At 40.5% G+C, this 13,519-nt stretch overlaps 1 protein-coding gene across 1 annotated transcript in view; it reads right to left on the reverse strand.

The window, feature by feature from the left end:
- The window catches only part of DENND1B (DENN domain containing 1B), a 161,123-nt gene extending 147,827 nt beyond the window's left edge, over positions 1-13,296 (reverse strand). The window contains exons 1-2 of the mRNA XM_075710021.1: positions 13,280-13,296; positions 10,486-10,550 (exon numbers count right to left, since the gene is read on the reverse strand). Of these exons, the coding sequence (XP_075566136.1) occupies positions 10,486-10,550; positions 13,280-13,296 (82 nt within the window). The remainder of the gene's footprint in view (positions 1-10,485; positions 10,551-13,279) is intronic.
- Between the last annotated feature and the right edge of the window lie 223 nt (positions 13,297-13,519).

The following is a 13,519-nucleotide window of genomic DNA, read 5'->3' on the forward strand; positions in this document are numbered from 1 at the left end:
GTATTTGTTTTTTTCCTTAAGGTCTAAGTTTTACCACGTGAACAGAAAACTGAACAGCACCAGCGAAGCTGTTGAACCCATTTCCTCAAAAAAAGGACAGGAGTTTAACATAATCCCGACACAACTCCAACACTCTGAGAGTACCCTAGAAGCCCAAAAACCATCAGGAAGATGACAGGAGAGAATAAGGACATCCCTAGTTTTTTTCAGTTTCCTGAAATGGCAACACATTTATTTTAACAAACCCAAAAGACTTGAAATTAATGCTCAGAGATGAAACAACAGCCTAAGCTACATTGCATGCCATGAAAACCCCACCAGTTCCTCCTTATCTGACCTGTGTGAGAAACATTTCCTGTCAGCTCCAGAAGCAGGCCCACCAGTTGAACAGTGAGTGTACCCACACAGCAAGCCTGCCAGGTGCCGCCACAAGCAGGAAGGATGCTTACCTCACATGCTGCTTTTAGTGGTGCTAGCTATTTGAAGTAAAACACAAACAAACAGCAAACACATGCAGTTTAGGAGCCAAATGACCTCCAAAGGATAGGAAGAGGATGCATGAATGATCAGCTCTTGTTAGCAAGACTCAGTTACAAAAACTGTTTCCCTCTTGTCACTCTGAAGGCACAATGGTTTCACTCCATTATTTCAAACTCATTACAGACCTCCAGGTAAGTTTACAACTGTAAGTTGTAAGTTTACAATCCTTGTCTTTTCCCTCTATGCTGTTACTTTTTCTTGTTTTGCATTTAAACAGAACATAAACACATTCACTGTAATGCAAAACACTCTTTTACATTTGCTTTTTTATATTGCATCTTAACCCGAGGATATAAAAATTATAATTGTTCCTCAATAATGCAACTCCATTCCTGGAAACAGCTGCCTTAAAACATTAAGCTTTCCTTTGCAACTTCTGAGGGAAATGATGCTGTGCCTTATAACCATTACCAGCATGGCTTCTCTCAAGTGCAACTCTTGCAACACAGTTAAATTTAACATTTAGCATCCAGTACTTAAATACAAAGGCAGCAGATTTTTGCATTTAGCTTGTCCTGCAACAGAACAAAAGAACTGCCTCCTCCCAAAACTAAATATTTGACTCTATCTACACAATGACACGTTAACTTTACAATATTTAGATGTGTTCTAAAACAGGTTCAACTGGTACAACAAACACAACCCTTGATGTGAACAGCAACTAAAGTCAGATGAATAGGAATTTCTTGTTCTCTATTAGAAGGTAAGCAGAAGTATTAATCATTCTTTGTGTCACTCTTTCCCATTATAACTGTAAGGAAAAACACAATGGTAAACCAGCTATGGCAAAATACCTTGTTATGACAATTATGCGTCTGTGATGATTAAACTTGGCATTAACTAAGAAAGTTTGTAAAATATGTCCTAAATAAATACAGAAACACTAACTAATATGTTATTTTCAGACACAAGTTGGTAATTTTAGCTAGGTTTTAATCTACATCTGAATGCCCACTCAAATGTATAAAGAAACCAGATCCACATTCAAACTCTAGGAAATGTAATCTAAGGGAGCACCCTTCGAGCCTTATTTCTAATTAAGGATTTAATACTTGGACAGTACCTTCCAAATGAGGATTAAGAATTTTGCAAAGGAAGACAGTATGACTGTAAACTGCTGCCTTGGCTTTCTCAGCTCAGGAAGCGCAGATAACACGCCCGAAATCTTTTTTCAGGCCTTTTTTCTCTCACCACTTCTGCTTTCTCTCTTCTCTTTTCCATATAAAGTTCAGTATTAAGTTTTAATCTTTTCTCCTAAACCAGAATCACAAAATATAAGAAGTCTTTGTCCACCCAAATTATTCCATTCTAAACATAAAACTACAGTTCCAAGATACGTGGAAAAATGTCAAAGGCAAATAGAAGTTAATGTTTTCAGCATTTTAGTACTTTATCTGCTAGTCATGTAGAATCTTCCATCCTAAGCACATGCCTGTAAATATCATGTTTCTACCTGGATCTTGGAGTTATCACACATCAGCCTACCACAAAAAATACAGATTCTTAACACATTAGATGCAAAGTGGTGCTATGCTCAAAATGCTCTTAATACACAAAGTTATTTTAAGGAATAACAATAGCACTTTACTGGGAAAACTTATTTTGGCTTCAGGGGTTCTTAAGCCCTTCACAAACAGTTATATAACTCTTCCCTTTATAGCCCTGATGATGTTTTATTTTATTTACAGCAGAACTATCTATCCCAACAGTTATATGATGAGCACGTGCATCTACATGTACCTGCATCCCCAGATAATATCACCAGTGGCAAAAGAAAAAGAATTTTAAAAAAACTATTTCTGTGAACCAGACAGGAAACCCTACACTTCAGCCTCTTCAAGTCAGTGCTAGAGAGAGGTGTGTCTTACAGCTTTGCAAAAAGCATTTTAAACCTTGAAAGTTTAACCAGTTTTCAAAGCTTTTTAAGCAGATTTTAAACCCTCCATACATGAAAGACAAGCCATTAAACTATATATGAAGAGAGCTAGCAGCATAACATATCTCCTTAAAGAACGATAAACCGTGTAAGATGAACTGTTCGGTGTGTGGGAGGGCAGAAGCATGCTGACATTAGCTTAGAAAAATATGCAAACTCTTAACACTTCTGAATGCAAGCAATTTAAAAGCCCACAAACTATCCCCCAGGCAGCCATCTCAAATAGTTAAGTACTAAAATGAACTAAAATTAAATTTGAAAAAAAGCACAGGAACGTCAACTTTCATACTGATTGACTATATAACATGATACAGGTTGCTGTTTTCAGGTTATGTTTAGTTATATTAATACTAGCACGCTCATTCTACTGGATTTTATACTAAATTCTTTTTATAACAAGTTAGTATTTGTATTAGTTAACTCATCAAGTTTTTCCCTTTTTATTTCACTGCCCAAAACCTGATCACACTGCTGAAATTGGCATATGGCATTATATGAAAAAATGACACAGTTGGGCAAATGGCTGCAGGGCAATCATTCATCTCTACCAGCATTGATACCACAGAGCCTGCCTCCCCCCAGAGAGCCCCCCAGGCCCTCCTGCCCCAGAGCCTGGAATCTCTGGAGTAGACCAGAGCCTGCTGCTCCTCCCAGGACTGTCCTCAGGCTGCTGGGGAGTCGGGTCGTCCCTCAGCACTGAGGTCTCTTCTCCCCGGTGAAGAATGCAGGGGAGATAGGAGAAAGGGCTTCCTTGACCTATTTCTCCAGCAACTTTCACCCTTCCCCCTCCTACACGTTCATATCTGCACCCACCTCCAAATTACACATACATCCAAGAATCTCTGTAGGTTGGTGAAAAAAAAAAAAATCTGTAGGAAATGAGGCACAGAAAAGCACCAACATTTTCCTCCACATTTTTGCATCTGTGAAGAGAAGTTGTAACTATCCTCCATTTCTCAGTCTCTGAAGAATGAAAGAAAAAAGTTAAAAAGCATCAAAATGCCAAGCTTTATCTTAGATGCAAAATCATAGTTGCCTTAATTGTTTTTGTTGTTCATAATTCTCCAACACCCACTCTTTGCTAGTGACAGTCCAAATACACAGAAGACATTGTTCATACCCTGAAGAGCTTTCCAGTTAAATGAAAGAAATTTGAATGTAATGAAAACATTCATTTAGATACAACTGGAGGGTTTAAAGTTATACAAAAGATTATAATTTATGAAAGACTTACAGGTATGCTTGCTGCTTGCGCACAAGAGAGCTTCAGCCAAACTCTGGCTTATATTTCTTGGTTTTGTCAAAAAGGACAACTGATGCACAATCTCAGGCACTACCTGCTTTTTCCCTCAAAATATTTATGTAATCATCAACAAAGGACTGTGAAATATTCTGCTCCTAATCAATTGATAATTCTGTAGAGAAACCAGGCTAGATTAAATGTCTTCTTCCAAGCTTTTAAGGTTCCAACATTTGAAAATTTCAACAGGAAAAACAAGAAACCATTACGGGGAAGTAGCACTAACCTAAATAACAGCACAAGAGTTAATGAGTTGGCGCGGGGTGTTAAGCTCAATGAAACTTCAGAGGAGTATGGAAAGAAAGCTTTATTTTTTATATACAAAACTGCATCTAAGACTATAATCAGATAGCCCATGTTGTGAAATGGCATTGTACAAACTGAAAAAGCATCTTTAACTTTCATTGGTGTAACATAAATTCTAATATGGTAACACAATATTTGAGACTAAAAATCTACAAATAAATGAGACTTGTAAGAAAGCTTATCTAGTTCATATATAGTTGCTCTCCATAGCCGCCCGATGAACACAGCGTGCTTTAAAAATTTAGAGAAACCTAACTTTCTGTAGGCCAGTATTTATTTAGTATCCTTCCAATTAAAAAACAGTGAAAAAAGTTGGCAGTATATAAAGATTATATCAAAAGTTTTAATTGCCCTTAAAAAAAAATCCTGCAGACTTCTTCATGCATTACACTGATAGAATTATCTTTTTAATCAGGTTCAAGTGATGCTCTGCAAAAAAAAGTACAGCAGAGGAAAACAGTTATCTGATCAGCACGTTACACCCACAAACTCAGAGTCTGTGGTTCATAAACAGCTCTCTACAGTGAAGGCGAAAAAAAAAAAAAAAAAAGAAGAAGAAAAAAATACTGCTTGCTCTGACCACAATCCTGAAAGCAGCTTTGGCAGACTCCTAATCAAAACCCTGCCAAAGCTAGACAGGTAACCCATGGACAGAACTACCGACTACATTAAACTTTTTTCCAGAATTGGGACCTTTCTGGAACTACATATCTTACTAGTACCTTACAGACCACAATCAAACCTCATACAAAGAATTTTGCATTTCTGGCCTAATTCCTGGACTTAATTCATATACTTCTTAACTCTACCAATACACAATTAAACTGGGTTTTGTGGCTTTTCCTTGAAGATTTAATGAAAAAAAGACCTTTTAAAGAAAAATATTTTAGAGATCATACATCACTAAGATTTATTATCATTCTGGAACAGGCAAGATAAACTACAGGAGTTATTCATGCAATTCAACACAATGTATTAAACACCTTCTCTGAAAATCATGTATCTAGCCCTACAGGGCTTCCTAACATTTAAAGAGGAAACAGAGACAAAGCAATCAGATTGCAAGCCTTGTTCAAACAATTATTCTTTTCTTGAACAGAAAATGAACTGCTATTTCAAAGGGGTTTTCAAGTAAAAGTTGAACAGTCGGAACTAAAGCAATCCTAGATCCAAACCACGACATTCAGTGGTTGAATTTCCTGGATCTACCTGCACACTCCATGGAGCCTTTTTATTGTTTTTAATATATGCTATAACCAAAGAAAATGAAGGTGTAGCAAACAGGACTCTCTTAACCACACAAACTGAAACCAATCTGAGTCATCACCTTCTTGGGAAACCGTGGACAGAAATGCTGAAGACCTTATGTTCACAGAAGTTGTTGCACATTGCCTTTCTACTGCTAGCTGCTGTATTTGCATTGCCTTTTGTGTCTGGCCTCTGCAATCCAGTCTTAATACAATCAATATAGGATGTACAGCTTATAGAACGAATTACCAACTTTATCTTTGCACATTTAACCAAAATGTGAAGTTCAGACATACATGTGTGTATGGACATACTGTATATGTTTGTGTATGCATAGATACATAAATAAATACACACTCTTCATGAAGATTACACTGGCACTATTATTTTGGACATGTCCTATGGAAGAGTTCAGAAGCATCAACTTTCCAGAAATTCAGTTTACTTTTCATGATGGAAGGACCTGGATACAAAAAAGAAAAAGAAAAGAAAAAAAAAAAAAAAGCTGCAGACTGCTTTGCTTAGCCAATTTCTAGGCTCAAGCATATCTTACAATTTTCAAGAGACAAGAGAGTGCCAGGAGAAGAGTAAAGTCGCTGTAGGTGCAGCAGTCGTACAATCTTGAACCAACAACCTCACGTAAGACTATGCAGTCAGGATAACTGTAACACTGCATTACTCCTGACACGTAGAAAGGGTGATTCAGCCTGAAGCGCAAAACACTTCATCTTTTTATCCTAAAGCTAAAGAGCAATGCTCGTCCTTAAAATAACACAACAGTTTCAATAATATTAATATCTGTTACCAAGTTGTCCTCTGGGTCTGTAAGTAAAGTGTAATACAGAAGGCCAGCTGATGATGTTAAAATGGCCACACGTTTTTGCTATGTCTTTTGTTTGCTTGTTCCTTAAGGAGTGACACAGGAAAGAATTATGAAAATCTGCAACTGCCTGGGAGGCAATGTAAAAGCTTTTGCTAGGAGGTGCTACTGACACTGCAAGCCAAATTCACAATTAATAAATACTGAGCTGTTAGAATAGTTTAGCACTCATCTCCCAGTCGCTTAGCAAACTCTGGTGAACAGAAGTTAATGCATCTCAAAGTTTTGCGAGAATCAGGTTACAAATTTTCCCAAGAAAAAGTTGTCACGCTAACTAGTTACTATGTTTCAACCTATCATGTTAATTGATGCTTACCATCTTGACCATGCTGCAAAGGACTGGAAGTTATGACATGGGCTACAATCTGATTTTGGTCCTAATGGTTTTTTTCTCCTCTTTGGAATATAGGCCTTGACTGTCTATTTAAATACAGCTGAAATGCAACTTTCAAGGTAAAGTCATAGGTGCAGTATAATATCCAAAACATCATTTACTCTGAAAATACAGTAAGCAATATATTCTAAATTGTTGAGGGAACCATATCCTGTTTTGTGCTAAGAGTAGGCATTAAGGCCCTCTAATAAATAGAATATTTTGTTTTAACATAACCCGAGTGAAGAATAAACAAAGCTTGTCAGCAACAGAAAAAAATGTTACAATTCATGCTATTAGTTCAATGGAGTGCTCAATTATAAGAATATTTACATAAGGAGTACCCTTTCTTCTCTCCTGCCCCAAAAATGAGAAAAGGGTTAGAAGATCACTATTCTAGCAATGCTATTGTGCACTCTTGTAGTTTAGAACAGAGAGAAAGAGAAAGAGCAGCCCAAAAGGATGATCTCCTCAGTCAAGCACACAATATTAAGAAAAATATTCAGGTATGCAAGCTACTCTTAAATCACAAAAAACAGGTATCCAACGGGAAAACAAAATTTTCATACAGCTATAATTAAAGACATGCTAGCACAACTGAGCCTGTAACCAATTCAGGAGCTACCTACCACACATGAAGTGACAAATTTATAATAACCTGCATGAAACCTCTTCGGTGTTTACACTGAATAGAAAACAATGTTGGAAATAATTAGTGGAATGATTTAAGAACAAATTTACAATACATATAAACCTTGCTGCATTTCATGTACATATGATCCTTTATAGCTGGAAGAGCCCTAGGACACTGTCAGACCCAAAAAATTAACATTCCTTGAAAGCTATGCTATAATTAAGAAGTTATCTAAAAACACTTTTTCAAAAGCATAATAATCTTAACAGCAAAATTTATCATCATGTCACACTGTTGCATGCATATAGCGTCCTCATAAAAACATCATCTTATTAATAGCTACACATGCAGTAGGGCTGCTTCAATTTTTATTTGTTAGAACAGTTACACACTGGCACAGGGAAATTAAAATGCAGGAGAATGCACACTACAGAAAAGCCTGAAAAGAAAAAGCTTAAAGATACATGGGTCACATTAAGGTCTTCCTCTCTCCTAAGTCGGCTTCTCCTGCTGCTCACTCATGCAGGGAGATCATAATTTTGTGGCTGTGATATTTCCACGGCAACACTGGTGACAGTGATGTCACAAATTCAGCCCTGACATAGCTTCAGGATCAAGTACAAGGAGCAGATGGGATGCGAGAGAGAAAGCCCCTATTTAAACACAAATCTCTTTCATAAGAAAGAAAGAGGCAAAGAAACAGGTGAATGGATCACGTTTTCAAGTATGATGTATTCAAAAGATTATCCTAGCATGAAAATCTATTTAAAGGCAAGACCTACAATACAGGGTAACTGTCAAATTTGTTAGGCCTTATAATAAACCAACCTTGAAAGCTCCCTGTTTAGCATGACAAGCCTTGTGCTCCATTTCTGAAGTGGTGGTGAAGACAATACACTTTTGTCCCTTGTGAATTTCCTTTAAATAACTTTAACATTCAGATATATTAATTTGATACATCACTGTGTTCACAATACCATATGTAAATATAATGTCAAGCCCTCACTGGACTGAGTTTGTTACCTGAATTAGATATAATATGAAAGAAATTAAAACGAATCCCAGATGGGTCACCAAGTACAGCAGGATGGTAACTGGAATATTCAGCCAGCACAATTTGATTGCTAAAAAGGAACTGTACTTTTTTGCTGATCTGTGGACTCAGGCAAGAATCAATACAACCTCCAGGACAGCTGAAACACCCCTAAACTCCTCACTGGTCACACACCGCAGACTCCAATGCTACCGCTATCAGACCTCCTTTCTGCCTTTGGCCACCCCATGGACAAACAGCAACTGAGCCCATACAGGGCAGAAGGGATGATAGCACAAAATGAAATAGAAGAGGGTGCGCCCACAATACAGTCACAAATACAGTCTCCACATTAACACAAGTCACAGTTCAAGGGGATACACAGATTTCTTAAAGACGCTACTCTCCACAGAGGACAACTGATGAACAGCACAAAACACGCACCGAGGGAGGCAGGGGAAGTGACTACGACCAGAATCCAGGTGTAGGCAGTCATTCACAGAGCTGCAGGTAAGCAGAAGTGGTTTCTTATGGCAGCAAGGCAGAAAGATGCAAAACAAAAATCAGAAGTCAAAGGGAAAATAAAAGGAATTAAAAGGATATAGATCCATGTTCTGATCACAGAAGAAAAAAAAAAACCATTTTTCAAGATTTGAAGATGAAGACCTGAAAGCATTGTCAACAGTCTAGCTCTCAGAAGGGAAAGAAAGAAAGGGAATAAAATCTGCAGGTTGAAGCTGGGCCTAAGCCAAGATGTGAGCAGGCCCCCAGAAAGGGACGTCAGGTGGAGGCAGAGACTAAATGCACAACGCAAGGAGGAACAGATCAGAATTCAAATAGCTGAGCAGGATTCACAGACATCATCTATGAAATTACTAAAGTAAAAACTGCAAAAGGGAGAGAACAGAAGGTGATACAAACCACAACAATGATCAGAGAGTTAGGAAAGCCCATCTGATTCCCCAAACCATGACTGTACCAACAGCAAACAAAAAAAAAAAGGCAATAAACCAAAGGATGCTGGCTGGTCACAAAAAAAGTGAAAATACCCAAGGACTGCACCAGGACCAAGATGTCATTCCACAACTAAACGAACAATCTTATGAAGAGGAGGGGAAAAAAAAAAAAAAAGAATAAAAAAAAACAAGCAGAGGAAATTGAGATACCAATAACAGATAATATATAATACAACAGGTACAGAAAAGCCTGTCGGGATTGTCAGGAAAAGACCTAAAGAACTACAATTGTTTAGCTTCAACAAAATGTTTTTTGTAAATACGTTAGGCACGTACCCGTGATACCACTAACAGAAATGTTGGCTGAAATTAAAAAAAAAAGGAATAGTTCAGGGCTATAAACTTCTACAGGCTTCTAACTTGTTGGAGTAGTAAACTCTGGAAACAGCATCCATTAGCACAGTAGGATAAGAAATATACTCAATTTTAAGATGTAGTTTATTGTTTTTACAATTGTGATTAAGACACAGCTGTTACAGACTAACATGACTACAACACAACCTCAGAAAAACTTCTTCTCTCCCTGGGGTTTTATAAGGCCAACAACCTCGGATAAGAACATGAGCTTGAGTTCCCCCAATGGACTTTCTAGAGGTCACTTTAATTTCAGCACTGAAAATCCCACCTTCTTTTTACCCAAAAGGAAAGTTATCTCCCAGATAACTCTTGCACTACTACATCTCTTTTGCCACATATTTATAGAGACGTGAAACTGATGGCTAATGTAAGCTCAAGTCAGCACTCACTGCTGTTTGCATCACGTATCAAACCAAAGCAGCTGCCAAACATGAGCTAGAAAGAAAGTCTCTTTCTGTTGTTTAGGAAAGAACTTACTTTCTCCCTATCACACTAATCAAAATTAATATTCCACTGATAGACAAAAGTCAATTGGTCTGCTAAAATGAAATCTTATATTAAATGAACATTTTAAGAACTGTAGAAGATGCATTTAAAGTCCAAGCATTGCAAATATTTCTCTCAGAACAAAAATACTTTTACAATAGCCAAAATGAAAATATAACAATAAAAACCCACAACAACTATGAATTAACATATTCATAGATTTTAAAATGCAATAAAATAACCATAGTTGCTTTCTAGTACAATCCCAATCCAACAGCAATTCAAATTATAAGATGACACTAGATCAGGATGCAAACTATTTCTCTCCTCCCCCCCCCATTTCTATAAAGAAATATCAATAGGCACGGTATATTACCTTCATTTTCAGATGCTTGGCATTTTACTTTCAGTACCAAATCAAAGGTACGTTCTGGATTTTCCCTAGAAAAAGCAAACGCAATTGATTAATCATATATATGTTTCAGATAGCATTTCTACCATGTTATATCTTTTCCATTCTATTTGCACGGAATAAAAGTTAAATAAATTAAAATTTCATTAAAATAAAATTAGAAATCAAATTAGTTCTAAGGCAGAACCAAAAAGTCACGTTTCCCTGTACAGCCTTAAAAAAAGAATAAGGAAGATAAACAAGCTAAACTGTGTGATTTGATACTGTCACTGCCTTATACATCAAATAGCTTTTAAGTCACTCCATCGTACCTCACCTAACAACAAAAAGGTGCTACTAAAATCCTTATCAATCAATCTGAAACATATTAATGGAGTCATGGGAAGTCTTTTCTAAAGCTACGTTTTATAATAGGAATAGCCCATCATTAGACTTCCATTTCAATTCCATGAATTTAGCCACTACCCTTTAAATTCATATAATTACCACCATAAGGCTGAGAATCACTTGGCAATCATATCTTGTGAAAGAGGAAGCTGACTTTGACTTTAAAGGCTGAATCTCAGGCATGATTCAGTGAGTGAGAAAACATTAATGCAATAACTAGGGATGGACACAAACCCGAGCTAGCCAGGAAGATGGAGCCTCCGTATCTGCAGCAGCCATCAGTCAGCTCTGTGTGATGGCCAATGCCTCTTTCACCTCCCCAGTAAATACACACCTGATAATAATGAACTGCATATGCTAATAGCAACTAACACTCAACCTAATCCCAAACTAAATTTTTATTAAAACAGTTCTAAATGCCATTACTATACCACCTACCTCTCTCTGCCTACTAAGCACACTGCTATTTATATTAAAAACAAGTGGTATAACTGCACCCATATCAATTATCTATTTAACCACATAAAAGGCTCACTCTTGAACTCCCTTCTTGGGTAACACTCCCACTGAAGTCAGCTGGAGTTTCAGGCAAATAAAAAAATCCGAGACTTGGCTCCAGGTTTCTAGAATGCTTCAAATAAAGCATGCAGCAAATTATCACACTGTTGTTTCTTTAAAGAAAGTTTTGAATGAAATCCAAAGGCTGAGCTGGGGAAAATTTCAGCTGTCACAAATTAATTGATTCAGTACATGCTTTCACTGACCTCAGCACCATCATTGACTGAGATACGCAATTACAGTCTAATTCAGGTTATGGAGACCTAACCTGCCTGTATCACAATCTTTCCTTGCATGATACTTTAAAGCATTTAGTTGGGGAAATCCTATGTGTAGGAGATCAAATTCTGCTCTGAGTTACAACAGCCAGGATATTGGAAATTTACGCTGGTATTAAAGTCCATCCATTGTTCCTCTGGCTGGCGAGTGGGTTCAGAATGAAACTGATAAGGCTTGGCTTCGTTGAGCCAGCTAGAAAAGCAAACCACAAAAATCCTTCCTTTAGAAGAAGTGACGTCTCCCCAAGATGTTACTCTAGCTCAGGAAGTGGTTTATACTCTCAGGGCATCTTCCCCTTCCATTTCTTCCTAAAACCCAGACCACACAACACTGGGTTTTTAACGTGAATTGGTTAAAGTGTTACAAACACCAAACGACAGCTTCTAACTCAAGTCCTAGCTGAATTACCCTCATGAAGCAAGCTCTTTGAAGTAACGCTGCATTCCGTCTTTCACTATACCACTCTGAATCTGCTTTTGCAGAAAAACGCTTCTAAGTTTACTCTTCACATCCCACTACGCTTAAAAGCGTCAAAAATGTGCCAAACTAATCTGAGATTTGTCAGACTGTCTCTCATTTCCTTTACAGCTACCCGGTAGCAGCCTGCTTATTCATCGTGTATTTACAGAGAGATTTTTGTCAATTCCTGAAACCCGTGTTTAACATCTTGTTGGTTTCCAATGTCAGCAAGACCGGGCGGCCGCTCCTGATGGGGAAGGCTGAATAGCAGTGCTTCCAAACACCTAAAAATCTTTCGCACCTGCTGTACCATAATGGCAAAAAGAAGGTTTGTAATTACTGGAGAGATTAACGTCACAAATTAATGCCCACCAGCTGCTGCGGGCAGGGTGACAGCGGGAAGCGGTGCTGCCCAGGCCTGAGGGGGCTGTGGCTACCGAGGCAGGGAGACGGGCCCGCGGGCTGCGGCCGCGCTCCCGCCACGCCGGGTGGGCGCCTCAGGGGCGAGCTGCCACCATTTCACGATCGCCTTTCACCGGCCGCGGGCCGACAGAGCCCAGGCACCGCCCCGCCCCCGCCCTGCCGGGCGCCGCTCCCCGGCACCGGCACCGACACCTCTGACCCGGCGAGGCCGGCGCTCGCCGGAGCGCGTTCCCCCCCCGAGCTGCGGGAGGGCGATGTCAGGGCAGGCGCGCTGGGGCCGCCTCCTCCCCCTCGCCCCGCTCCGGGCCGGGGCGGGGGGCGCCGCCCCGCCGCTGTGCGCGCCCCGCGGGTCCCGCCTCGCCCCGGCCCGGCGCTGGCGCTGCCCGCTCCCGGCCCCGCTGCCTCCCGCCCGCCCCGCTGTCACTCAGCGGCCGCGGCGCGCCCGGCCCCTCGCACGCTCCCGCCGGGTGGGCTCCCCCCTCCCTCCCTCCCTCCCTCGCCTCCCTGCCCGCCGCCTGGCGGGCCCGGCAGGCCGGGGCGGCTGCGAGGCCTACTCGCTGCCTGCCCGCCGCCGAGCTCAGCTCGGCCCGCCGCTCCTGACAGCCCCGCCGCGGCCCCTCGCCGGCCACCCCCTCCCCGCCCCCGCACTCACTTGAACCTGCTGTCCATGGTCACATCGCGGGCCCCCGGCGGCTGCTCCAGCGCCCCCCAGGGAGAAGCGCCACGGCCGGCAGGGGCGAGGGGGCAACGCCGGCCCCTCTGCCTGCAGCGGCGGGGGCGGCTCAGCGCGGCGGCGGGCGGTGGCCCATGGCTGCTCCGCTCCCCCGGCTTGGGCCGCGACTGCAGCGGAGCGGCGGCACCGCCTCCTCCCCCGGTCTCTCAGTTCCTGTTG

This window comes from Pelecanus crispus, chromosome 5 (genome assembly GCF_030463565.1).
Source record: "Pelecanus crispus isolate bPelCri1 chromosome 5, bPelCri1.pri, whole genome shotgun sequence".
NCBI classification, from domain to species: Eukaryota; Metazoa; Chordata; class Aves; order Pelecaniformes; family Pelecanidae; genus Pelecanus; species Pelecanus crispus.